Source organism: Callorhinus ursinus, unplaced genomic scaffold (genome assembly GCF_003265705.2).
Source record: "Callorhinus ursinus isolate GAN/ISIS: 27379988/994484 unplaced genomic scaffold, GSC_fseal_2.0 scaffold1, whole genome shotgun sequence".
In the NCBI taxonomy this organism is placed as follows: domain Eukaryota; kingdom Metazoa; phylum Chordata; class Mammalia; order Carnivora; family Otariidae; genus Callorhinus; species Callorhinus ursinus.
In genome coordinates this window covers 56,077,865-56,104,592 of record NW_027397063.1, presented here as the reverse complement: position 1 = coordinate 56,104,592, position 26,728 = coordinate 56,077,865, and the positions used below count along the sequence as shown (strand labels likewise).

Genomic DNA, 26,728 nt, shown 5'->3' with positions numbered 1-26,728 from the left:
AGGAGTTTTGACAGAGTGGTCTCTGGCCCCAACTTATTCAAAGACGCTTATCTTCCCTGCACAAGGACCAGGCCAAGACATGGACTCAGCTCTAAGCAGAAAGAAATTCAGATTTCATAGTATTGGCCATATTTAAAACAACCTTTTCAGATACAGCTTGGAAGACCACACAGCTCACAGTCTGCAGTTGAGGCAGTATACTTTTCTCGTTGGGGTATTAAAGCATTGCTCATGCTCTCTCTTGGGACTTCTGATTTGCAGATGCTAATGCCGGAGACCGTGGACAGACCAACAACGCCGCTTCTGCATCAGCTTCCAACTCCACCTGAACAGTCCCGAGCAGCCAGTTGCACAGGAAAAACCGCCAGTTACTTGAGTGTCACTCAGCAACACTGGTCACGTTTGGAAAGAAAATTAAAAAGAGAAAAAAACCTGCTCATTTTAGTGTTCAGATTTTTTTATTATTATTGTTGTTCTTATTTAACCTTGTAAAATATCTATAAATACAAACCAATTTCATTGTATTCTCACTTTGAGGGAGATCCAGGGGGTGGGAGGGGTTGTGGGGAGGGGAAAGCGGAGCACTAGAACACACAATCTCTCTCCCACGACAATCTTTTTTTATCAAGTCTGCTGTTGTATACTTTAAAAACAGGACTCCTGCCTCATGCCCCTTCCACAAAAGAAGAAGACTTTGTTCTGTGCCGAAGTTTTTTTTGAACTTTGTTTTCTTTTAAAGTCAAGTGTAAGACTTTGGTATAGTGCACAGCTTGAAATTGGTTGGGAGCTTAGCAGGTGTAACTCAATGGGGACTTCAGTGTCACTTGTCAAATTCATCCATATCCTCGGGTATTTGAAGACTTGCCTTTGGTATGTTGGGGGCAGGTGTGGTAGACAAACAAGGAAATGTGTATCATTTGTATGTAACCCAGGGAGGTCAATAAAGTTTGAAGATTCTTAATTGACTTTGATAAGGTTTTGTTTTGCTCTTAATCAGTGCTAGTGGTGAAGAAACTTAAATTGGAGGCTATCAGAGGAGGAGCATGGGTGCTCTGAGGGTGGATCTTTGTTTGCCTGACCAAAGGTTCTCTGCAAATCTTAGTACAGTTTTAAACTGGTGACCAGAAGACTGAAAAGGATGTTGAGCCAGTCATTCTGGCTGCAGAGGTCAAAAGCTGATGAACCTGGAGGAAGGGGACAGGCCAAGAGCAGATCTCACCACTGTGAATGAATTTGTCCAGATTTGTTTCTAAAGTTGCTTCCCTTGGAAAGATACACTTGAGAGGACATTGTAGTTAAATAATGTGAACTGTAACAGTCTACTGGTTTATTTTTCATATTTTTAATTACAAATTGAGCTTGCAGAAATTGCCACATTCTGCACATAGTTCTGATTTTAAATCCAAATCTAGAATCTGTATTTAATTTCAGCTTTTTTTTAACCTCATGCTTTTAAAACTTTATTTATTGATGTATGTCAGATAGACCATTGTGATTTTAGTTGGTAGGAATATTAAGAACTACACATAAAAATGGTATAAACAGTCACGTGTACCTGCTGACTTTATAGGAAAGCTGATTATATAAATGTGTGTATGTATATATGTTATATATACATAGATTCAATACTGCCTTTTATTTTTGTGTTTGTCCACAGTATCAAAATCAACTGGTTGAAGCATGAGAAGAATGTTTCCCCCCCACACCCAGTTAAGAGTTTTTGTTTCTGTTTTCTTTGTGTATCAGTGAATGGTGTAAGACTCAGTTTCTGTTTTTGAAGAAAAAGCAATATTCCTTGGAAAGCAAAGAGGATTGAAGGATTACGTTTGCAGTGAGGAAATAGATTTTCACAACTAGTTTGTTTTATACTTTTAAGGTTGACATCTTTGTGGGCCTTATATACTCTAAAATGAACCTTAGTCACCTTGGTGCTTATGGGCCATTACTTGACCTATGAATCTTTAAGGCACAATCAGTTGTACTTTACATTTAAAGATCACTTGAGTGATGGCCGCCTTTCCCTTCTACCCACTCTTCCCTACACACTTTCCAAGGTTAGTTGATAACTGTAGGGCTGTAGAGCTGAGCCCTCGATCATATGTAACCTCCCTTCCCCTTCCTCATTGCCACCTTAGGTCGTGTCAGGGGTCTTGCCCTCCCGGTGGTTTGGAAGTGGAGTCTCCTGGCAGCCCTCAACGCAGGCCCCGGTACCCTGTCCTGCTTCTTTACCAAGTGCGTGCGACTCTCCAAGAGAGTCCTACTGCCTGCTGAAGTGAACCAGTACCCAGAAGGGCAACTGTGAGCCATCTTAGTTTTCACTCACTGTTTAGCTGAGCTCTTAGGCCACAAAAGGGGTTTCTCAAACCTCTGGTTATATCCGAGTTCATGAGAAAGGAAACACATGCAGTCAAACCAAATCGAACAAATTGACCTTTACATTTCATAATGCGCTTCTGAGAGCTAATTAAGCTTTGAAAGAAGTCTGAATCAAAGTATTTGGCCGGGTAATTCCTAAAGGGAATGGCTTTGGTAGACCATTTTCAGAAAGGATTTATAAAAAAGCTGAACAGCAGGTCTATGACAGAGAAGTGGACCTGCTGTCACACCAAACTGCCCAGCCAAACATTTGGACACAGACACTACTCTGGACTTGGTATATTTGCTAGAGTCCATAAAAATCTGTGCTTGTTTTAGGAAACACTCCCCCCTCCTTTGCCCCCATAAATGGGGTAAGAGAAGAAGAGAGAAAAGTCAGATGCTTTTCTTTCATTCCTGTGTGTATGTGTGTGAGGGCTGAGGTGTATGATTTTTCTTTCTCAAGGATCATGGCGGTATCACAGAACTCTTTTATACAAGTGAGATCCAGGTCTCTGAATATCTTTTTGTAAATAATAATAATAATAATAAAAAGCTCCTCACCAAATTCAAGCTTGTACATTATCTTTTCTTTCAATGTTTTTAAATTTAAGTTTTATTGTTTTGTATGTAAATATGTGGACCCAGGAACTGTTAATTAATGAGCAAAAAGTTACTGTTCAGGGCAGTGATTCTGTTTAATAATCAGACAAAATGTAGACGAGCTTTTTAAAGCCATATAGTTTTAACTCTGTACAGTAGGTACCGGCCTGTATTATTGTAACAATAACTCTAGCAATGTATAGTGTATCTATATAGTTTGGAGTGCCTTCGCTTCCATGTGTTTGTTTTTTGTTTTTATTTTTCATTTTTCAAATTTTAATTGGTTTTTCTATCCGTGTCTCCTGTCCTACCCCTTTCCCTTTGAAATAATAACTCACGCCTAACAGTGTCTTTGCCCCTTCCACAGTTAATTTCAGTGATACCATGCTCAGGAGTGGAAAGAGGAAACCGTGTTCATGATCTCACTTCATTTAAGCCCTGCCTTTGTTTTGGTTCTGAGCAGCTGTTTCCTCCTCAGTCAGTAGCAGTGACCGGTTTCATTTCATACTTAGTCCATCCAGGGACTTTGTGTCGTGCCAGGGAGCCCTAGAGCTGGAAGAGACTGAATAGATTCAAGTTTGCTCATCTCTTCCCCAAGTCCCAACCATGGATCTTACAGACAGCAGATTCCAGGAGCCTTCCATGCTCTCTCCCCCTTATCCACTTCCTTCCCAAATGAAAGAGAGAGAGACAGTTGGTTTTTATAAATCCAAGTTTCTTAATAGTATCAGGTTCTGCTCCGTCAGTGGTCTACAATGCTCTAGTGCAGTTACTAGCGGTTACTGCCCCGAGCGCCACCGAGCCAAGAGGACTGTTGTGTTAACAAGGGAACTCAGCCCATCCCCTCCCTCCTGCCCCCTCGCCCCGTGTTCAGTGAAATGTCATTTTCATTTCCTTCTTTAAAAATAAGTTTAATTCTTGCTGTGTGCCCATCATGAAGGCCTTTTTTGAAAGAAAAAAATCAAAATCATTTGTTTTGCCTCCAAGTACTCCATATAAGATGTCTTGAGTAGAAGAAAAAACAAACTTTACCAAACCAAAGGTTGCTATTTTTTGAAACATCGTGTGTTCATTCCAGCAAGGCAGAAGACTGCACCTTCTTTCCAGACATGTTGTGTCCGTTTTTTAAGTCCTCTTAATTTTTAGACATATTTTTGGTTTGTGTTTTAACAAAGCCTGCCTAACCAGTCATATTGTCTGCACCAATACAAAGGTTTCTGAGAGGACTATTGTATTCTCTATTCCTGTGGATATAAAGACACTGGCATTTCATTTCTTTTTCCCTTTCCTTTTTAAGGGATTTAACTTTGGAATCTTCCAAAGGAAGCTTGGCCAATGCCAGATCCCCAGGAGTTTGGGGGTTTTTTTCCTTTGTTTTAAACCAAAATTGTATCTGATTTCTATTGTTCATGTTAGTGATCATCTAATCGCAGAGCTGAACACTTTCTCCCCTATATAGAAAAATAAACTAAGCATGCTTTACAATATTCTGGTAGAAACCTGAGCCACTGAAAATACGACAACTAGAAGCAGAGTAGAGTCCCAGACTAAGGTCTGCGTTTGAGAGGCTTTGAAAGTAATCCCTGGGGTTTGGATTATTTTCACAAGGGTTATGACGTTTTATTCAAGTTTGTTGCTCCGTTTTGCACCTCTGCAATAAAAGCAAAATGACAACCAGTACATAAGGGGTTAGCTTGACAAAGTAGACTTCCTTGTGTTCATTTTTAAGTTTTTTTTTCTTACTATATCTGTCTACAGGCAGATACAGATAAATGTATGAAAATGTGCTTGCCTGTAAAATTTGCATTTATAAATGTGTTGCCGATGGATCACTTGGGCCTGTACACATACCAATTAGCGTGACCACTTCCATCTTAAAAACAAATCTAAACAAAATTTATTATATATATATATATATATAAAGGACTGTGGGTTGTATACAAACTTGCAAACACTTGTGCAAATCTGTCTTGATATAAAAGAAAAGCAAAATCTGTATAACATTATTACTACTTGAATGCCTCTGTGACTGATTTTTTTTTCATTTTAAATATAAACTTTTTTGTGAAAAGTATGCTCAATGTTTTTTTTCCCTTCCCCATTCCCTTGTAAATACATTTCGTTCTATGTGACTTGGTTTGGAAATAGTTAACTGGTACTGTAATTTGCATTAAATAAAAAGTAGGTTAGCCTGGAAATGAAATTAAAATTCACAAGTGTGTGGTCTTTATTTCAGTACCCAACCCTCTTTTCTTTACCCTATTTTGCTACTGCAATATGTAGTCACATCACCATCTCCGTTCCTCCAATTAGAGAAACATGGATCTTTATTATGAAACCAAGATATGAACACCAGTTCTTGTTCTTTAAATGACCTTATTCCATTGTATAGCCCCAAGAGGTGCAGCTTCCATCTTGGAAACCTTTGGATTTGATGTAGAGGAAGCTTTGCAGACACTGCTTTGAAAAGAAAGAAAACGTCCTTGAAAGGGACAAATTTTTTAAAACGTGTATAAGCTGCTGTCTTTGATTACTGTGTTCATGGTTTGGTGTAGCTGTATTTTCTTTTAACTTTCATCCCATTAGTAATGGTCTTTGGGAGTATGTAAAATATATGAACACCACAAACCGTGGGGTTGTACCTCCCAGGTAACCAACACATGTTGTGTTTGAATCTGCTCATTTCCAATACTGGATGATGTATGTAAACATGTTATGTCTCTTAGTGCAAAAAGAAACATTTTTTTAGGGCTGGCTCACTCTGTCAGGCCTAATCTAAAGGCTAGATATAAAGTCATGTGACTGCTGCTTCAATAAAAACAAATTTATATTGGATAAAGTCTGCTCCTCTGTTTATTTGCTCATTTTATTTATTGTGGCGGTGGGGTTGGCTAATATTTGAAAAATAGTTAAAACATGTTTACCAGTTGCAGGGGGTTGGGGAGAAGGAGGGAACAATGCAAACATAACGATAGCGCTCCTGGGATGGGCCTCCTGATGGCACTGAAGTGCATTTGTTTGGGATTCACTACTATTATATTTCCTGCCCTATTTGAGTTGCAATTGAGCAAGATGCCCTTTTAACTTAAAGCCTGAAAGACTGCATTTTTAGTTTTGAAGGTCTTCCAAAAAGTACCGACCAACCTGTCCTTTGGATCACATTTCAGGAGAACAGTGGTAGTGGAGGCCATTTCATAGGTGTTCTAGAAAGAGTAGTGAGGAAAGGGAGGGGTCAGGTTGCAGAGCTGCTCTTCATGGAGAAGTTTGTGAAAGGAAGTGACCCAGAGTGATGATACGGCCACCCATTTCTCAGGTGTAAAATATTCATCTGCTCACCAGCACCTTCAGACTTAGGAGCGCTGTGGGCATGTTAAGGGAACAGGTCTGGAGGAAACGGAAGCTGCTGTGTAACATGGCATGATGAGGCCCACGAGTTGTTAGAAGCTGGGAAGGGATGGCCAATCCAATGTTTCTCTTTACATCCTCTTCTCTAGAAAGGAGAGGCCACCCCAGCCTTCCCACAAGAAAACTTGTTGATGTCAATGCTTTCATTGGATCCTTAATGTCTGGGCCGGATAGAGATTGGCTGTTGAGTGCCTCTGGCTAATGAGGGGGCCAAAAGGCAAGCAGTACTTACTTAGAAGGGCTTTTCTCCTGAGCTTTGCAGACAGACTCCATCCTCACCTGAGACAAGACCTAGAATATGCACAGCAGCCACAGAGATGCCTAGAAACTGACAGTTCTGTATGTTCAAAGGCTCAGAAAAGGGAGTAATGGAGCAATCCAAACGTTTGAGAGGAGCAAAGTGGAATCTGGCTCCTAGCCCTATAAAGTCAAGATCCACAAAACTATTGAAGTATCCTGTGTGAGCAATTTGGTGTATCTCACCTTGAATCTTAACTACACTTGGACTACAATAATTTTTATATGATATAGAAATCCTCTGTACATATCCATTCAGCTACGCAGGTATTTTTAAAATCAATACCAGGACATGGGAGTTTACATCCTATCTTAATTTTGGCTTACTGTAGCCTATATTTAACAATTTTGGGCTCTTGAATGAATAGCACATTCAAAATTATTTCAATGGGGAAGAGGAGATGCATATGATTTATGAATACAGTTGAATAAAATTCCTATTTCCCAATGAGTGTAATGAGACAAAATTCCTGGGAACAAAATCTGTATTCATTGTATTCGGAGAGAGGAGCTCTTTTTTCCTCCCAGTTTCTTTTCTAAAAATGAGTGTGTTCTATATCCTTAATGCAGAAGAGGCTGGTAAATCTGGGGAGATAGCAAGGAATATGTTTGCTTGCTTTGATTTACAATGTCAACAATTTCTTATGTTCTCAAATTTTGGCCTGCTTTTTGTAAAATGGTAAAAGCTAAACAAGTGTTCCTTAAAATTCAGTTAACTTGCAGCCTCATTTGCCTCAAAACATTAGACATTTAAAATTCAATTACTAACTACATTTTTAATTTTGGTATATATATATATATATACCAACACATATACCATATTGTGGGGTGTATCATGTTTATATGGATTTTTTATATGGGATAATTTTATGAACAAACCAAGTTAAATCATTTTTGTTTTTACACCAACACCAACAGCCGTCAGATGTGTAAAGGGCAATAGTAAAACAAGTAGTGAAGAAATAGATATGTATATTATATAATAATATTTCTATTTTCCCACCCCCACATTTTTTCCCCAAGAAAAGAAGGCAAAAAAAGGTTTAAAACTCTAGCCAAAAATTAATTATTTAAATCCTCTTGCCTTGATTTGGCACTAAACTCATGAACATATTTGCTAAGTCTTGTCCTTATGTGTAGAATGCCTTATGTAATATTAGTCAAAATGTAATTTGCACCAAGAGCAAAAACATTTTTACTCAAAATGGCTATAAACAAAGCAACCATTGTCATTTTCTTTAGCTTTCAAAATAGATGTGTAAACAGGAAGATACAGTGCATGCATAGCTAGGATGTTTATTAACTGCCTCTCAACACAACCTGTCACAGAGAGCACCCCAGTGTTCCAGCTGCGGGGGCAAACCCAATCCCTGGGTCAGACGTGGAGCAGACACACACTAAGTCACACGCATGTGCACACGGCCAGTTAGTGCCTTTCCTCCCATGAACATATGTTCCAGAGGTCCCTCACTTGGTCCCTCAGAAAGCCCACACAGCTCAGCGTTCACAGGAAGAAATTCCTTGTGCTTCTTACGGCCCTTACCACTTCTTTGGCTCAAAGTTCTTTGTGTTTCTGCTTTGTTTTCTCAAGTTGAACTTTTTTTTTTTAAAGATTTTATTTATTTATTTGAGAGAGAGAGAATGAGAGACAGCACGAGAGGGAAGAGGGTCAGAGGGAGAAGCAGACTCCCTGCTGAGCAGGAAGCCCAATGTGGGACTCGACCCCGGGACTCCAGGATCATGACCTGAGCCGAAGGCAGTCGCTTAACCAACTGAGCCACCCAGGTGCCCTCAAGTTGAACTTTTAAAGTCTTGGAGGTCCGGAACTATGTCTGAATCGGCGCACAGCCCACAGCACGCTGCATACTGTTGGTGCTTGCTAGTGTGTTTGCACGGGTGCAGAGACACAGAATGAAGGACACAGAAGGAAGAAAGAATAGACACAAAGGTCTTGACAAGCCTCTGACGTTTGCTGTAGGCCTTCTGGCTTCTCTCACAGACACTTCCCCTCTCCTACCATGACACTAGATGCTCAGACCACAGGGCCATTTCTAAGGGGAGGGTGGTCTTGCCTCTGGATGGGCCTGGCCTATAGGCCGGTGCACTCTCCATCAAACTTTCTATGGCTTCACTCTCCACAGACTGGGCTGGGGCCTGGGGAGACCCTCGTCCCTTTCCTGAGGAATGGTTGTGAGTTCCCCGCGGAGGGAGGACCTGTAGGGCATTGTCAGCTCTCAGCAGTATCCATCTATCTAGTTCCAGGAATGGCAGCTCCAAGGGCAGGGCTCTGGCTCGGGCTGCCCCTCGGAGGCTCTCCCAGGGAGGCAGCTGCTCAGCCATCTGTGATGCCAAACAACTCCCGCATGAGGGGGCTAGCGAAGGGGTGTATGTCCTGGATGCGCAGCAGCCTCTGGGTGTGCTGGGCATTGATGCTGCGAAGCTCGGTGAGCATGGCCATGATCTTCAGGAACAGGAACCTGCAGGCCAGCCAGAGGAAAAGTTGGGGGTGCTGCCCACCCTTGCCCCCATCCACCAACCCTGGGACTGCTTTGAAGTTGCACAAGTTTGGGGCTATTACTCTTAGAACATCTCAGGCAAGCCAAGAGACAGGCTCAGTTGCATTCCTTAAGCTTCTCTTAGTCTGTGGATGAGAAGGGCAGAGCAGGCTTGAGGGGGCTGGGGCGTAGACTTGCACTCCTCGCTGGCCCCTCACGCCCTGGGCTGGAGTCCTCAGACACAGACACCTCCATGGGAAGATCCAGGCATTGTGGGGGCCGGGCACAGAGGGCAATCTTGGGGGTGGAGGGGATTCACTGCCTTGGCGAATGGCTGTGGGTCAGAGCCAAGCAGAGCAGTTGTGGAGGCAGGGACTACAGGTGGCCCTGCAGATCCTTCCAGGATCTAGCCTGGGATCTAGCGTCTGAGACAAACCTCACGCCTTAGTTTCTGCATGATGCCTCCTGGCTCCACACAGGGGAGGACCAAGCAAATCAAGAGATGGCCCAGAGGCTGAGCTCAAAATAAAGTCAAAGCGGGCCAAGTAAAGGACTTGAGGCTTGAAGGCCAGCCAGTGCACCCTGTGCAGGACTTCACCCCTCACGGCCCGGGCCTGTGGGGCTGCTCAGAGGCAGTGAAGGGATGGAAACCCCTGAGCAGCCTTCCTCCTTTGGTTGTGACCAGAACAAACTAAGGAGCCTCCTACCCTGTGTGCTTGTGCTCGTTCCTGGAGGTGATCAGGTAGCGCTCAAAAGGGTGCTGTCCACCCACAGCCAGCTCCAGATCCTGCCTATCTGGCTGGGGACCCTGAGGCAGTCGCCCTCAGCCTCCAGCCCCTCACAGGGTATCCTGGCACCCATTTCGTGGGGGCTGTGTTCAAGATTAAAGGGGACAATACATGTAAACTGCTTGGTACCAGGGCCGGCATTCCGCAGTGCAAATTTATTATTACCATCATTGTTGTTGTCATGGTTAACTTCACTACCATGCTAATTACTGCTGGCTATTGCTAGAAGAGCCCGTAGGAGCCTCAGGGGAGTACCTGGCTGTTCCCGTCCTTGCTGACAGGAGTGGAAAAGGGCAGACAGGAGCTGTGCCTCAGGGAGCAATGTCAATGGCTGGGCATGGCCTCTGGCCCCCCTCAGGTTTCTCCATTGTTGGGCTGGAGCTCAGGCTGACCGGGCCAGAGGCTGCCCCAGGAGCGGCTCCAGTCTGCCCTCTCCAAGAGGCCCAGAACAGGCAGGGGGCCTAGAGGACGGGGCTTCTGGAGGGACCCCCTCACACCCTCCCTGCTTGCTGCTCACCGGTGGGCAGGCTGGGGCCGACTGCACTCGATGTAGGCCTTCAGGGCGATGGCAAATCTCTCCTGCAGCTGGTCCACCACGCTGTGCTGCACCACACCCGGGCGGTCTGGTGGGGAGGGGAAGACAGTGTGGTGCCAGCAAGGCCGTGGGGGCAAAGACAAGATCAGTCCGGCCCAGAGCAGGCAAATGGCCAGCCAACCACCTTCCAGAGCCAGAAGCACGCAGGCAGGGAAGGGAGGGTAGCACTCGGAGGGTGCCTCACCCCACTGACCCAAGGAAAGCCAGTCAGGGGCCCCCTCCTGGCCAGGCAGTGAATGGGGGCAAGGCCATCTGGGGAGGGCAGGGGTGGGCCTGCTGCCTCCTCCAGCTATAGCTGAGGTGGGGTGCAAGCAAGCAGGAGTTGGGGGGGTGGGGAGGAGGGCCAGGCAGGACAGGTGGGGTCATCACCTGGGGAGAAAAGAGAGATGGCCTGCATCAGCACATACTCCTCCTTATGCAGCTGCAGCTTCTTCAGCCTGTAGTGGAACTTCAGCACGGGCTCCAGGAGAAGCTGCTGGAAGCCACCTGTAGGTAGGTAGAGGGTGGAGGGGCAAACTTCTCAGCCTTCCCTCACGGGGGTCTTTTTTCCCATCGCCGGGTCTCTGCCCTGCAACCCCAGGACCTGCATATCCTGGTGCGGCGCTTCTCCTCCCTCCACACGTGTTTGCCCCCCTCCGCTGGGGCAGGCGGGTGGCTCGCGGGCACCTGCAGGGTCTTCCAAGCAGTAGGACAGCCGGCCACACTCCCAGGTTCCCGTCTCGGCGTTGAACACCGTGTTGAATCTCAGCTGGCACAGCTCAAAGGTGGCCCCCTTTAGCAAGGAGATCTGGTCCTCGATGGGCAAGTCCCTGGCAGCAAGGATGGGGGGGTGCCAGCTTCCACACAGACCAGCGGCCTCCTCTGACACTCAGGGTTAGGCTGATTCCCCTCCCAAGCTGAGAGGCCCTGACTCCCCACTGAGGGGCATTTCCAGTAGGAGCCCAGAAGGGAGGACATTTAGGCTGGCTCTTGAGGGGCCCCCTGCCTGTCGTCGGTCTCCTCAGAAATTTGCTCCCTTGTTTTCTGCACCACCCCCCTTCTTTTAGATCCATAATCTCAGCAAGTTGAGTTTATTCTCTCAGGTTTCCCAGTGCCTGGCTCAGGACCTGGCGGGTAGCTGGCTTTGAACTCTGTGCTCTCTGCTTCCAAATCTGCCCCCTCTGATTAACTGCGACCCTGTGCAAGTTCCTGGACCTCGGTGAACCTCAGTTTTCTATTTGCAGAATGAAGGCAGTAGTAATGCATACCTCCAGGGGGAACTGTGCTCACAACTGTGCTCACAAGAAATGGCAAGTAACCTCATACCTTGATATTTATTACCTTGCGGGTCTTCGGATGTCAGTGGGGATCTGCCAAGATCCACACATGCAAGCAGGCCTTTCTCTTACTCCCTTGACCTAACTGGCTATCATCTGACGCATGGCCATCCTTCCTCCATTAAATAAGGCCCACAGGGGCTCCTGGAATCTAACCTGCCCTCTGCCTACTGATGGGTAGGGTAGGTGGAGATTAAGGAGGGTCTTTTGACAACAATATCGCCCAAATTCAGAGGAATCCACCCTAGACCCTTTGAACCTGCTGGCCACTGCATTCTCCTCTCCATACCCACCCAGCCCGCCGGTGGGTCCTACCTGAAGTGGGAGATGAATTTGGCAAAGTTGATGATGCCTTTGAACATGTAGGTTGACATGTCAGCCATGTGGGGCAGCAGGGAAAAGATCTCTCTCCCGCTGCTGTCAGCGTGGGGTCTGTAGTTCCAGACACTGCCGTCCTCCCGGCACAGCCGCAGAGAGACCTTCAGCGAGCACAGGTCTGCCCTGATCTGGCTCCACTTGGCAGCTTCTTGCCCCACTGGAGTCTGCAGAGATTCCGGAACCTCGCGACCACTGCTGGGCACTTCTGGCAGCTGGGGCAGGAGTCGGGAGGCAGAGAGAGGACAGGACAGATGGCATATATTCTCCCAAACAGGTTCCTACACAGGCCCAGGAGGGCTCACGGCCACAGCTGCAGCCTGAGAGGATGTGCAAGTGCAGGCATGCACACACACACAAATGCATGCACATGCACACACATGTCAGGTGGTGCGCTTTCTGGATCTGTGTATCAATGTTCCCTCACATCCCTGCCTGGTCAGGAATGGGTTTGCTCTCTGCCCAGTGGAATGTAAGGGGTCTCCACCTATGGGTGTGTCCCAAGCATCCGACTTAAAAAGGAGGTTGTGGGAGCCACAGATGGAAAGAACAGACGCTGGCTGCCAGCTCTCTGAGTGGAGCTGGCCACCTGAGATGCCTGTGAGCACAGAGCAGGAAGAGAGCACCGGGATCAGACATGGCTCACGTTGCTGAGATCACAAATGTGTCTTAGATCTGTAAAACCCGTTCACAAATGCCAGACCCCCAACAGGTCTTGACCCTGTCCTCATAAAGCCCCAAAGGCCAACCACCCTGGAGCAACTCAGCTTCCAAAACTCTGTTTCTGGCTCAGCTCCACTTGCTACCTGCCGTGGAAGGAGAGAACAGAGATTCTCAAACCTGAGCGTGTGTCAGAATCACCTAGGGGTTCTTTAAGAACCCCTGGGAATGGGACTGGGGTTTTAAGGAGCTAGCATAATGGCTGAGCCAACTCGAGAAAGCCTCATACCCGGAAATTCTTGAAATTGGAGAAGGTGGTGTCGAAGGTTTTCATCTGAGCATCCATCAGCTCTCTGATCATTGTCCACTGCTCTTCAGTCAGCCCCTTGGTTCCCAGGGGCTGAATGCCCATCCGTTCTCTCTTCTTCCTCCTGATCAAAGCCCGCCTCTGCTCCACAGCCGCGTCCGACATGATCACTGCCAGGATAACCAGAAACAGGCTCAGGCACCTGCAGGAGCTTGGCTGCCCTTGGTGACCCTCCCCAGGCAGCTGGGCGGGGGGGGGGGGGGGGGGGGGGGGGGGGATGTGCTGGTGACAAAAAACCCACCCTGGCCTAGACCGTGGGCTCCCCTGGAGAAACCCTGGGTTAAGCACAGAGAACGAGGTGAAGCTGGTGTGCTGCCCAAGGCAGTGGGTTTGTGACAATTTTGTGTAACCGTGGGAAGAGCTCGAGCTGCAGAATCAAAAGGTGCTGGGTTTGAGTGACAGCTTTGCCACTCACTAGCGGTGACCTTGAGCAAGCTCCTTAACCTCTCCAGGCTTCAGTTTCCTTCTTCATAAGCCGGAGCGACAGTGCTCCCCTCACGCTGCTGCCACAACTAGGCATGGTGTGCAAAGTGCCTAGCAGAGCTCCTGGCACATAAGTGGGCAGTCAGTGGCACCTGATAGTAGTCTTCTTTGGTGGATCAGATACCAAGCAGACTCCTCAGAGTTCCCCCCCCCCGCCCCCCGAGGCATCTGGGTCTCCAACACGCTAGAGAGCTGGGATTACTGCTTAGCAAGAAATGTCAACTCCAGCCATTGGAGTTTAGCCTGGAGCCTTAGGGCCTTCCGTGGATTTCTGGAGCCCGCTTACAGGTGCAGAGCGAAGAGGTGGGGGTTGGTGCAAGGAACGGCAGGGACAGCCATGTGAGGGCCTGTCCACACGCCCAGGGAACTGGTCCCCTGAAAGAGGCTGCCCACTCTGTGATCAGTGGAGACAAACATGCACTGGAAGCTTACAGCATTTTCCCCAACAGCTTTAATCTCAGAGTGACCTGGAAGCACATTTATACACCAAAGGTATACACAGGTAGAATGAGATCACCCTATGTCACCTGTCTGCAAATGGTTCCTCTGTAGGACACCAGGTTTGGGTGGCTGATGGGCACTAGCTGCTGGAAGGTGTCTTTGGCTTCCTTCTCCCCAATTCACCTCGCCCAATTTGGCTAAACCACCATGAGGACAATTATGAAGGCGACAAAAGAATCACGCAGGGGCACCTGAGAGGAAAAAGGAGCATGAGATGCCCACCACACCTCCGGAGCAGAGAATAAAGATGCACTGCATCTGTCAAGTCCCTCCAGGATCGGCCGGTGGTGGTGGTGGTGTAGGCAGGTGGCCCACAAGCTCTCCTCCCAGAGTCTGCCTGTTGCACACAGGCCACACGCATGTGCACACCCATGGTGCGTGTCTGCACACGTGCGCGTACACATTCCCACGCTTCCTTCCCACTTGCCCCCCTCCCCCCGCACACCTGTCCCAGGCCCACGGAGCGCATGCGCCCCGCCCGGTCCGCGCATGCGTCCGCACTTGTGCCCGCGCCCGCCCAGGGCACTTCCCGCTGCTCACTCTCTTTCTTCATGCCGCTCTCCAGGCACTTGCGGAGGCGGCAGGCCTGGCATTGGCGCCGGGTGTTCCGGGTGATTTCGCAGGTGCCCTTCCGGAAGGGGCACCTCAGCCGGGTGTTGCGTTTCATGGCTCTCCTGTGAGAGAACAAAGAGCGAAAGGCAGGTTCGGGGAACACCCGGGCTTCCTAGGCCAGGGGGCGCCAAGCTACGCTTCCCTCTGGACCCTGTTGTACTCCGCACGACACAGATGTTCATCTCTTGCTGGAACGTGGCTGCCGACGACATGGTTGCTTCTGGACCTGCACTAGACCCACCAAACCCCGTGGGACCTGAGAGCAGCTCCCAAAGCCAGGGCCTCTTCACTTGGGCGACGCGCAGCTGCCGCAGCGCCTCCCTGGAGGTCCTCCGGTAGGTTCTGCCCCGCTCCCCTCCCCACCCCCCCACGGCATGCTGACTGGCAGCCCATCTGAGGGATTGTAGGGTGGGTCCTGGCTCTAGGGGCCATTTCCAGTCACCTGTCCGGCCACCAAGAACTCTGCAGACGGCCACGTCAGGCTGGCTGTCCTGGGAGCTCCTGAGGGTCCCAAGTGGGCCCTTAGGTGGGAGCTGTGCTCCCCCTACCCGGCCCTCCCTGAGGGCAGGCTGCCAACTCTTCACACATTCTTTCTCTGCTTCCCGCCTTTCCTGGCCGGCTTCTTTTCCTCTTGATCTGAGCCCCGCTTTGGGCTTTGGGCTTTACTCTTTCTTCATTGGGACAGTGTGAACCCTGTGTGCAGGCCTCTCTTGCTGTGAGCTGGTACTTTTCAGTCCTTAAGTTTTTGACCTCCCTGTTTGCCTGTTTCTAGATGAGACTGTTTTGTCCTATTCTTCTTTTATTTTATGCCATTCTTTGCTTAACAACCACTCCCTACAGCTGATTTGAGCGCTTGCATTTTGGCTTTTCAGATTCTTTCTTTTATGAACTGATTTTCCATTTTATTCAAGAACACATGGAGAAACAAAAGGGATATCTTAATGGAAGGGGCCCTTTCCCAGGTAAGATAGGAAGATGGAAGATCAAGAAATCCTCTGAGATATTCATGACTCTCCTGAAACAGTAGGAGCCTTTTGAATTGGCCACTGCCCCATACTCTGAACCCAGGATGGGTCAAGCTGAGGCCCTAAAGCAGTGCCCAGTGAGCTAGTGGCAGAACCCCAGTTAGATGTGACCCAGTGTGTCAGGGTGGCAGGTGGGTGACTGCTGGCTTGTAACTCTACCTGAAAAAGCCCTTGCATCCTTCACATGTCATGACATTGAAGTGGTAACCAGTTGCCTTATCCCCGCATACACGGCAGATTTGGGGACCCCCATCTCCCTCATCTGCACTAACGGCAGGCTTCCCAGGAGCTGCATTTGCTTCGTAGGACACAAGGTCAGCATGTTTCCAGCTTTCTCCAGGTCTCACCTCCAGGTTGGCTTCCAGGCCTCTTGGGCTAGAAGTGAAAAAACCACAGGGAATGAAGGGGCCGGACAGAGATGTGCTGAGACAATTCTCCCCATGTGCCGCTCACATTTGATTCTGTGGACCCAAGAGCTGAACCATGGGAGAACTGGGGGTAGGGTTAGTATTCGTTATCAGGAGAGATGTCATGGTGGAGGTGTGTACGCAATAATAGGGCCCTGCAGGAAAGCACATGTGAACAAGAACACGGCAAGAGAAGATTCCGAGAAAGAAATGAGAAGGAAAAAGAATAGGCTGCCTGGGTGGGGTCACAGAAACAATTCTTAAATGGACTGAGATTAGGAGCCCATGACCTGGTCAGAGGCCCAGGGGACAGGCCACTTGTTGGAGATGGTTCTGGGACTGGGGAAACCCAGGGGAGACAGCCTCTCAGGCATGTGGTGGCCCAAGTTCCCAGAGAAAGCTGAAAAGGCAGGGCAGAAAGGCAGTTTTCAACTGAGTAACCAAGCAAATGGGGAGCAAGACAGAGAGGAGCCAGGCTCCGAGCATGCAGGAAGACAAGGGCCCACATCCCAGTCAAGCTGGGGCATAAGTGAGTACTCAAAGAACTTGTACCCGTGAGTAGACTTGTGGTTGAGATGCTCGCCCCAGGGAACGTTCACCTTGAGAGTGTGCCTTGAATTCTATACTTGGAATGAGCACAGAGGTGGGTGAGCAGAAATGAGGAGCTGTCCTGTTCATGACGCCCCCCAAAAGCCTCTCTGGGCACTGGTTGCCTAGGGCCACCACACCACAGATGATGTTGCCTTTTCTTAACCCCAAATAAAACTTTCAGTAAAATTTCAACAAAAGTTTCTATTTCCAGAGCATGAGAGATGAAAGCAAACAGTCCGCCTGTAAAAATGAATTAGAAATTAATCTGTCCCGCAACCCTGCTTCCAGAAAACTGCATATAAAATAGGCTGATGGGAAACTTGAACTGAACAGGTGCAGGGGGAATCCCCCCTGGTTTTTCAAATCATGATCCTGACCTCATATGGGCTTGCAGACAAAAGGTATACTTAGAGTGCTCCCAAAAACCTGAAGCTAAGGATTTGATTTAAAGAAATCTTGGGTGGGCAGTGCTCCTGGACACTTATAGAAGCAGACACACTCCTCTCTAGGGGACCACTTTCCACTGAGGCACAAAGAATCACACAAATAATTTTCAAGAAATATGAGCAAAACCTCCCAAATCAGGAATCAAACACTAACATGGCACCATGAGCAAGAGCCAGCAAAAACAACTTACAGCAGAATTAAGACATGCAAAGAATTGTCTGCCAAGGGACAAAGGGGAGGAAACGTTTACTTACACTGTGTCTGACTGATAACATTCTCCAACTCTGTAAGGAGGAGGTATTAGGATTAATGCCAGAGTCTCACTTCATAGCATTTGTGTAACTTTTACTTTGTTTTGCCTGAGTTTACTGTTAAATAAACAGATCTGGTACATTCTGTAGTTACATCTTTATGAAGCCCCAGTTAAGAGAACCCATGACGGCTTTGCTCCAAAGTTGGCTTCCAACGAACCACACCTCCTGGGGCCCGCACCCTAGTGAGTCCTCTTGCACGAAGAATCTGGGGTGGCCTGTGACTTGCTTTAACCAATAGAATTGTAGAGAAATGACACCGTGCCAGTTGGGCGAAGCCACAAAAAGGCCTTGTAGCTTCTGCTTCTGCCCTTTGGGGGAGCCCTAACCCACCACGTGAGAAAGTTTAGCTATGCTGCTGGGGTTACCACCCAAAGGGACCATGCAGAGAGGCCATGTGAAGAGGGAAAGCCCTGACATGACAAGATGAGAGAGGCCCATTTGCCCCGGCCTTCCAGCCCTCCCCACCAAGCTCCAGACAAGAGAGCAAGCTCTTGTGGACGTCCCAGCCCAGCTAAGCATCCAGCTGATGCCATGGAGCAGGACTCCTGGCTGAGCTCTGTCAACACAGAATCATGGCAGAAAATATAATGGTGGCTGGTTTAATCCAGTAAGTTTTGGGGAGGTTTGTTAATGGCAAGAGATAATGGAAACAGAACCCCTAGAGTTCTGTTAGAAATAGATCTGACCTGGGGTGGATGGGGGTACCAGCTCTTGCCTGCAATTCTGACCCTACTTCCCCCTTACATCAGTCCTTCCAGCATGGTGCCCTGTGGACAGGAAAATGACAGTGCCTGGGTGACCGTTATGTGCCAGCCACATCTCTTGTTCATGTGAATTTAATAAGACTAATTAAACATGCAGTTTCAACTGAATCCAGCTGGGCTTGCTCTGAGGGTTGCACCTGTTCCTCACTGGGCTTGGTAATCTGAGCATGCTGGAGAACATGCACTACAGGAAGGACAGGTCTGAACTTGGGGAGAAAGGAAGGGGAGTGGTGCATCCCAGGGTGATAATGGAGGGAAAATCTATAAGAAACGTGGAGTTCAGTTTCTGCTATGGAAGGAGAGGATCCCCATTTGGGGCCGGAGGAGGACTGCAGAGGTAGCATTGGAGGATAACTTCATGGTCCCTGGGTGGGCTTTGACCTTGGAGGACAGTGGCTACAGGAGGCTCACCCTGCACGGTGCTGGTTGAGCAGCTTCAGGCTCCAAAATGAGGCCAAATGAGACCCTGTCCATAGACCTCAGCATCTGCTGAGCAAGGGGGATTGAGCTGTGAGAGCACACTAGGAGTGAGTGTTTACACAAACCTGGACGGTATGGGGTAGATGGCTGATCGTGATGAAAGACCAAGAAAATCAGAGAAGTGTGTGAATATTCACACTCCTCCCCTACAGAAGGAATGTGTGAAAATGAGGTGCTGGGGAGAGAGTCTACTTTGCGGCAGAGGGAGGGGTGGGAAGCCATCCACTAGTGACCCTTGGAGCCAGCTATTGAGAGACTGTGAGCCATGCTCTGGATACATCCAGGCTAGATACCGGGTATAGACATGGAGAGCGATTGTCTTTGTGTGCAGGGAAGAAAGAAATGCCCAGTGGAAGGCCCATGATGTTGCCTGGTGGGTTGCCAAGTTTAGCAGAGATGTCTGGAGGTGGAGGAGAAAATTCTCACCAGAGCAGGAAGAGGAAAGTGCTAGAATGGGAAAGATGAGCAGGAAAGAAACCCTCGCCTGGGTGCTGAGGTAGATTTGGGAAAGAGAAAACACTAAGGAAGTGAGAGTGGGGGTTGTCGTTGAGGAAAAGTCAAGAGCAGAGAGAAGGAAGTTCAGGGACCCAAGTGACCAGTGGCACAGGTGGCGAGGTGGGGGGCAGCATGAAGACATGAAGAGGGCAGAGTAAATGGTCAAAGGGAGACTCCAATGATGGGTGTTTTTCATAAGGCAGCAGGAGAGAAGAGAAACTTCAGTTAATCCTGAGGCCAGAAAAGAATCCCAGGGAGAAACTGCACATGATCGTCTTGGACCCACAAGGCAAAAAGAGCACACTGGCTGAAACAGAAAGCATTGTGGCAGTTGCCAAAGCAGGACATTTACTGAGCTCCCAGTGCAATGGTTCAGGGGCTCTTCTACCTTCCCCCGCAACGTCCACCCACAGAGCTTGGCGTTCATCGGAGCATCCCTTATAGCACGTGGGCATGCTGCACTTTGCTCGGCGATTCAATGGGGCCACCGTGTGAGACAAGCACTCTCCTCTTCGGCTCTTCCCCGGCTCCCTTGCTGGCCAGTGAGCAGAACCACCGCAGCAGACTCTGCCCAGCTAGTGTGGCGGAAATTTCAAGTTCTCGACTTGGTCAGTGGGCAAGTAGAGGTGCCATGAGTCAGCTTATACGAGGTCTGAGGCTTATACAACTGGAGGGTCTTCTTCAAGAAAAAGAATGCATATTGCAAATACAGAATTAGGTACTAAAGAGATGTATTTGTGAGAAAGACTGAGAAAAGAAATCACAATAAATTACAGCTGTTAATATTGTCCTTTGTGGGAGACAGAGTAATGGCCCCCAACACATCCTAATCCCTAGAACATGTAAATGTGTTTCCTTATATGGCAAAAGTGTTTTTACAGATGTGATTGAGGAAACAGACCTTGAAAATCAGAGAAACTTCCCTGGGTCTGGTCAGAGAAAGAGATGTGATAATGGAAAATTGGTCAGATGCTACATTGCTGGCTTTGAAGCTGGAGGAAGGGGCCATGAACCTAGGATTCCAGGCAGTCTCTAGAAGCTGGAAAAGGCAGGAAACAGATTCTCCCCTAGACCTTCCAGAAGGCACCAGCCTGACAACGTCTTGGTTTCACCCCAGTGGTATGACTTTGGACCTCTGACATCTAGAACTATGAGATAATAAATTTTGTATTAAGCTACCAAGTTTGTGGTAATATTGCAGCAGCAATAGAAAATTATTCCCCTCATATAACAATGATCTTGTAATGTCATTTTTTATATAAAGAACCAGAAGATAATAGTTTTTCCTCTAGTATCATTGACCAAAATTTGCTTTTTATTACGATAATGGGAACATTTTCATCTTCACATCCAGCTGACGATTGTTGTCAAACATAAGGAAACCTCCACCAAAATTCTTTTGTATAAGACTTCATATTTGGAAGAATTTTCCACAGTCTAGGTTCTTGGCTCCACACATTTCAAACCTCATTCCCCTCCTTTAGCCTGTGCTGTGCCCCTGCAACGGTGGTGGACGAGCAGCAGAGTGGGGGCATTCCTCGGACCCGTTGCTACACTGGGTGGTTAGCAGTAACTCAACCCCACACGCAAGTAATTGCCACCATATGCATCTACCCAAACTACATGTATCCCCAACTCAATCTCCAGGGAGCCTGTGGCCATTCCATTGACACCTGACGTCAGGGAAAATAAGACAGTAGAGTAGAAACGGTCTAAAAACAACCATGCTTAAATATCTTACTTTTGAACATGTTACAAAAGCATTCAACTGTGGGATGGAGCCCATGTACGGAAGGGGCCCCCAGAGGCCTAAGCTTCAGTGGCTAAAATCAGTCTCTGCTCTGGTTCCGTTGAACCTGTCAACAAAGGGACACAACCTGCTGGAGTCTCAAGGAGAGATCACGTCTCAGACTGGCCGACAGAGCCTTTACTGCTCACTCTCTCTGTGTGGGAGCCCGCTGCTGATGTCAGGCCCAAATGCCTTGACAAATGTGGCAAAAGGAAATCTTCAAAGAAGCCCCTTCCACTGATCAGGCAGAGCGGGACTGCCCGGCCTGCAGTCGACCCTGTCCTGCCTCTCTGCACTCTTAACTCTTTAATCTTCTTCAGTGACAAGGACTGAGGCTTCTTTTTCTGTCTGGCAACAGTGAAGGGGGAAGAGTGGGCTTTGGCTAGGACAGAAAGGGTCTGCAGCAAGGTGGGAGTTACAGTGAGATCTGGGGTTTTGAAAAGAGACCCATCAAATAACTTTTTTTTTTTTTTTTTTTAAGCATAGAGATCAAGGAAAGCTTTTGATAGAAAAAAGCATTATTCCCTCCCCTGTCCCCTCACATCAGAAGACAGGATGTGTCAGATAAAATGCCAACATTTGTGAGACAATTACATGAGAAGAAACGGTGCGGCAGACAAGTATTCACAGCCTCCCATCTCTGTCCTCATGAAGGGGACTCACAAATTCACCCAGCCTGACCTTGCAGGAAGAGGATGCTCAGCAGGCCTACCCCACCCAAGGCTCCCCTCAGAGGGGCTCCTGGTTAGACCAGGCTCTGGGGGCCTGTGAGGGATGGTGTGACTGCTCTCTCCCAGGGGCAAATCATCCACCAACGCATTAAGATCCTCTCCTAGGGACACTGAATGTCAGATATACAGACAGAGCCAACTTAAAGGGCTGGTGGGCCGAGCTGCTGCCTAGGGAACCACCATATTCAAAGGGTATCAAAACATTGCTGGAATAACTCAGAAACAAAGTAAACCATAAATTGTTTCCTTTCCTACACTCCTTGACAGTGTAGACAAGTCTCTGTGGAGTAACCAGGGGCACTCATATGCCTGTCACCCTGGGTCGCTCCAGCCAGCCACCTGAGGATAAGTCTCTGAAAACCCTGAGTAACCTTCAAAAATTGACAGAGCCAGAAACAGAATAATGTGTGGTGTAGGGCTGTTTGCAGAGGATGAGTAGACTATTTTATTATCTAAACACTTAAACATGCCTTCTAAGAAGTTGTCTGGCTTGGAAAATGGCACAGAATAAATTACGTATATTGGCCATGAAGGACATGATACACATTTTGCATTAAAAAAGCATCCCTTGCTAATAAATACATGAGAAGATGCTCAGCATCACTAATCATTAGGGAAATGCAATGAGACCTCACTTTACACCCACTGGGGGGCTGCTGTCACAGAAATGGAAAATAGCAAGTGCTGATGAGGATGTGGAGGAAAGGGAACCCTCATGCACTGCAGGTGGGAAAGCAAAATGGTGCAGCCATTGTGGAAAACAGGATGGTGGGTCCTCAAAAAATTAAACGTAGAACCATATGATCCAGCAATTCTACTTCTGGATTGAAAGCAGGGTCCTGAAGAGCTATTTGCACATCCATGTTCACAGCAGCATTATTCACAACAATCAGAAGATGGAAGCAACCAAAATGGCCATCAGCAGATAAACAGTAGACACATACAATGCAATATTATCAGCCTTGACAAGGAAGGAAATTCTGGCACATGCTACAACACGGATGAACCTTGAGGACATTATGCTAATGAAAGAAGCCCATCACAAAAGGACAAGTACTGTATGACTAGTTGTAGGAGGTACCCAGAGCAGTTAAACTCATAGAAACACAAAGTCAAATGGTCGCAATCTACAGTCATTATAGGCAATAATACAGTATTGCTAACATAGTTAATTAGCTAATAATATAGTATTGTTTATTTGAAAGTTGCTGGGAGTAGATATAACACACACACACACACACACACACACCACACACACAGTTAACTATGTCTACTGTGTGGGGTGATGGATGAGTTCATTTTTTTAACGTTGGTAATCGTTCTAAAATATATATGTCTATCAAATCATCACACTGTACTTTTTTTTTTAGGTTTTATTTATTTACTTGAGAGAGAGAAAGGGAGAGGGAGAAGCAGACTCCCCACTGAGCAGAGAGCCCGATGCGGGGCTCGATCCCAGGACCCCGAGATCATGACCTGAGCCGAAGGCAGACACTTAACCAACTGAGCCACCCAGGTGCCTCACATTGTACATTTTAAATATATACAATTATATTTGCAATTATTCCTCAATAAAGTTTAAAAAAGTAGGAGAATGGTTGTCAGGGCCTGGGGCAAGAGAGGAATAAGGAGCTGTTTAATAGGTAGAGTTTCAGTTTTACAAGATGAAGAAGGTCTGGAGATCAGTTGCACAACAGTCTAAATATACTTAATGTTGCTGAACCCTACATTTAAAAATGGCTAAGATGGTAAATTTTATGTTACGTGTATTTTACTATAATTAAAAAAATACCATCATTTTCACTAAATAAATGTTAATCAGATACTTAAAGAATATTAAAAGGGAAGCCAATATATTAGACTGAAGTGAGTGGCCAGATATCTCAGTCCCGCCTTGCCTGGGCAGCCCTAATGCCGGCAGAGAAGGGAGCCCCGGGAGCCAGGCAGGGCTGTGAGGAAGGAGAAGGCAGAAGAAGCTGGAGGAAAGTAGTTAAAAGAAACAGAGGAAAGAGGAGGAACAGTAGTTCAGAGCACTACAGTAAGGAATAAAAAGATAACCAGGTCACAAGCTGCATTGGAATTTGGCAGACCTTAGCTTCCAAACCACATTGGAATCTCTGTAACAGTTAAGATCGCTGTCTGCTTCAGAATCCAGACCAAGTATAATCTAAGATCGGAATTCTCCAACGTTAATGAGCAAACAGATCCCCTGGGGAGCTTGTTAAATCCACGTTCCAATCCCTGGGTCTGGGGTGTTGTCCCAGATGCTGCCGGCGCTGCTGGTCCGCCTCCACACTTGGAGCAGCAAGGTCCTAAGAAATCCAGCTAACCCAGACAAAGTTGGCTGTGCACAAAAGGGACATGATGGAGAAGATGACAGAGCAGCAGGCAGAGGGTATGGCAATTCAGACATTTTTAGGGTTCGAGAAAATAGAGGAAGTAATCAAACAGACATGCGAAATAACTTGGCGTGGTAAATTGTTGTTTAAAGTCGATATGCGGGGCACCTGGGTGGCTCAGTTGGTTAAGCGACTGCCTTCGGCTCAGGTCATGATCCTGGAGTCCCGGGATCAAGTCCCACATCAGGCTCCCTGCTCAGCAGGGAGTCTGCTTCTCCCTCTGACCCTCCCTCCTCTCATGTGCTCTCTCTCTCATTCTCTCTCTCAAATAAATAAATAAAATCTTAAAAAAAAATAAAGTCGATATGCGTTTGGGGGTGAGATAGCTCCTTCCCAGGAAAAAGGCGTGGGGAGGAGATGAATATATATTTAATCTTCAAATGAGTCAAATCAAAAAGCTTTGAAGCCAGGTCAACAAGATTATGGGGAGGCAAGAGTGGGCAACTTGGAGTTGAAGCAGCAAGGAGTCTAAGTGAAGGGGAAAATGATAGAAAACTCATGATTTTAAGGATAGAAACTATTGGAAACAGCAGGATTATAATATACATGTTTTATATGTAATAAAACTATTGGAAACAGGATTATAATATACATATGTTTTATATGTAATATAATTATATGTAATATACATGTTTTATATGTAGATACATGTATGTATCTACACGCATAAGTGTATAAAATCAGAAATGTATGTGTAATTGTGTGTGTGTGTGTGTGTGTGTAAGTGTGTGGATATATGTCAGAACTGACCAGAGGGTAAAGAGGGGGAAAAAATCAGGTAAAGGGAAATTATATAAGAATTGAGTTTCTGGGATGCCTGGGTGGCTCAGTCGGTTAGGTGTCTGCCTTCAGTTCGGGTCATGATCTCAGGTCCTGGGATCGAGCCCCGCTCAGCAGGAAGCCTGCTTCCTCTCCCTCTGCCTGCCGCTCCCCCTGCTTATGCTCTCCCTAGCTCTCCCTCACTCTCGCCACCCAAAAAAAGAATTGAGTTTCTAAGAAGTTGACAGTGAAGCTTACAAACTATTTGCTTTGTTCTGAAAGGAGAAGGTTGGCAAATTTTATTAACTCATGATACAGGTTTTATTATTTACAAAGTGATTGCCAAATCATCATCTCATGCAGGGGGACCTGTGAGGTCAGCAGAGAAGGGCCTCTCTGCGGTTGAGTGGGGCCAGCCGTCTTATTATCCCCTTTATGACTGGAGACACTGGGGCTATATGTCCAAGGTCACAAAGGCAACAAATGATGGAAATTTCTCCTTGATTCTGATTCTTCCTATGGGGCAAATGGATACACTACATACTGTGTACGTTGCATTTTTTGTCACAAAAGTCAGAGATAAAGTGAGATCATATATTTAAATTTGTTTAAATGGATCAAATATTGTGAACAAAAGTGCCCCCCCCCTTGGCCCTGGCATGGAACAGGCACCCAGAGGAAACTCAGGAAATGTCACATTGCATAAATTCAAGGGAGAAGTCAGCTGCTATCTTCAGGTGGCTATAAACGCAATTTGGCCTTTGTGCGTCCTGGGATGCAGTCATCAGATCCAAGGGGTCAGAAAATTTGTTCCTAGATACAGATCAGGGTCGAGAGCTGGTGTCAGCCCAAGTCAAAAGTACACCCCGTACCATCTTCCAATATTTAACAGAGCACGATGACCTCTGAGTCAACTGCCTGTCTCTTCCATGCGTTTGCAGTGTTCCTACTGCCTAGGGTTCAGAGTGTGACTCTTTGTTTGGAATTCATACAGATTCAGGAGAGTTGTTTCAGACATTACATGAGGAATTTGGATGTATCTCTTTATCTTAATTTTCATTTGGATATTGTTATTTCAGTGTTTCACAGAAGTTTAGGAGATAGGGCAGGTAGATAAGCAGGTGTTGGGTGGCAGGGAACTCTTCGCAGTCCCCTTCAAATCCTCGCACTTAAAAGGCCCCTGTATGCAAGAAGAGTCCCACACACACACACTCCTCTGTCGAAGAATCCTACAGAAATAGGAGTTCACATCATGAAATAATAATGAATTAAAATCAGAAACATTGGGGAGCCTGGGTGGCTCAGTCAGTTAAGCATCCAGCTCTTGATTTCTGCTCAGGTCATGATTTCATAGGTTGTGGGATTGAGCCCCGCATCTGGCTCTGTGCTCAGTGCAGAATCTGCTTGTCCCTCTCCCTCTGCTCCTCCTCAGCTCATTCTCTCTCTCTTCCTCTCTCTCAAATAAATAAAATCTTTAAAACAGAAACATGATAAAAAATACCTAAACATCGAAGGGTTTATGAATGGTGTCCCTAGAATTGTGCAGTGTACAACTCCTACAACTGTATACATCAGCCTTGAGATTATCCTCCAGTCTTAACTGTTACTCTGCATTGTGTTGGAAGGCCAAGAAAAGGCAATAACACACACACACACACACACACACACACACACA

The 26,728-nt window shown here is 47.0% G+C and overlaps 2 protein-coding genes across 13 annotated transcripts in view; one reads left to right on the top strand and one right to left on the bottom strand.

Moving 5' to 3' along the window:
- The window catches only part of GSK3B (glycogen synthase kinase 3 beta), a 205,123-nt gene extending 199,326 nt beyond the window's left edge, over nt 1-5,797 (top strand). For both annotated transcript variants that reach the window (XM_025874826.2, XM_025874830.2), the window contains one exon: nt 262-5,797. In XM_025874826.2, coding sequence (XP_025730611.1) covers nt 262-329 — 68 coding nt within the window. In that variant the 3' untranslated portion in view covers nt 330-5,797. The remainder of the gene's footprint in view (nt 1-261) is intronic.
- Nucleotides 5,798-7,442: 1,645 nt separating this feature from the next.
- Nucleotides 7,443-26,728, bottom strand: part of NR1I2 (nuclear receptor subfamily 1 group I member 2) — a 24,067-nt gene continuing 4,781 nt past the window's right edge. For 2 of the 11 annotated variants that reach the window (XM_073893985.1, XM_073893976.1), the window contains 8 exons: nt 16,037-16,252; nt 14,781-14,914; nt 13,179-13,366; nt 12,170-12,444; nt 11,205-11,347; nt 10,908-11,024; nt 10,461-10,566; nt 7,443-9,137 (listed from right to left, as the gene is read on the bottom strand). In XM_073893985.1, coding sequence (XP_073750086.1) covers nt 8,993-9,137; nt 10,461-10,566; nt 10,908-11,024; nt 11,205-11,347; nt 12,170-12,444; nt 13,179-13,366; nt 14,781-14,914; nt 16,037-16,252 — 1,324 coding nt within the window. In that variant the 3' untranslated portion in view covers nt 7,443-8,992. Of the gene's footprint in view, nt 9,138-10,460; nt 10,567-10,907; nt 11,025-11,121; nt 11,348-12,169; nt 12,445-13,178; nt 13,367-14,266; nt 14,432-14,780; nt 14,915-16,036; nt 16,253-26,728 lie in introns of those variants that run through there. The other 9 variants (XM_073893997.1, XM_073894006.1, XM_073894026.1 and 6 more) reach the window with 8 other exon arrangements.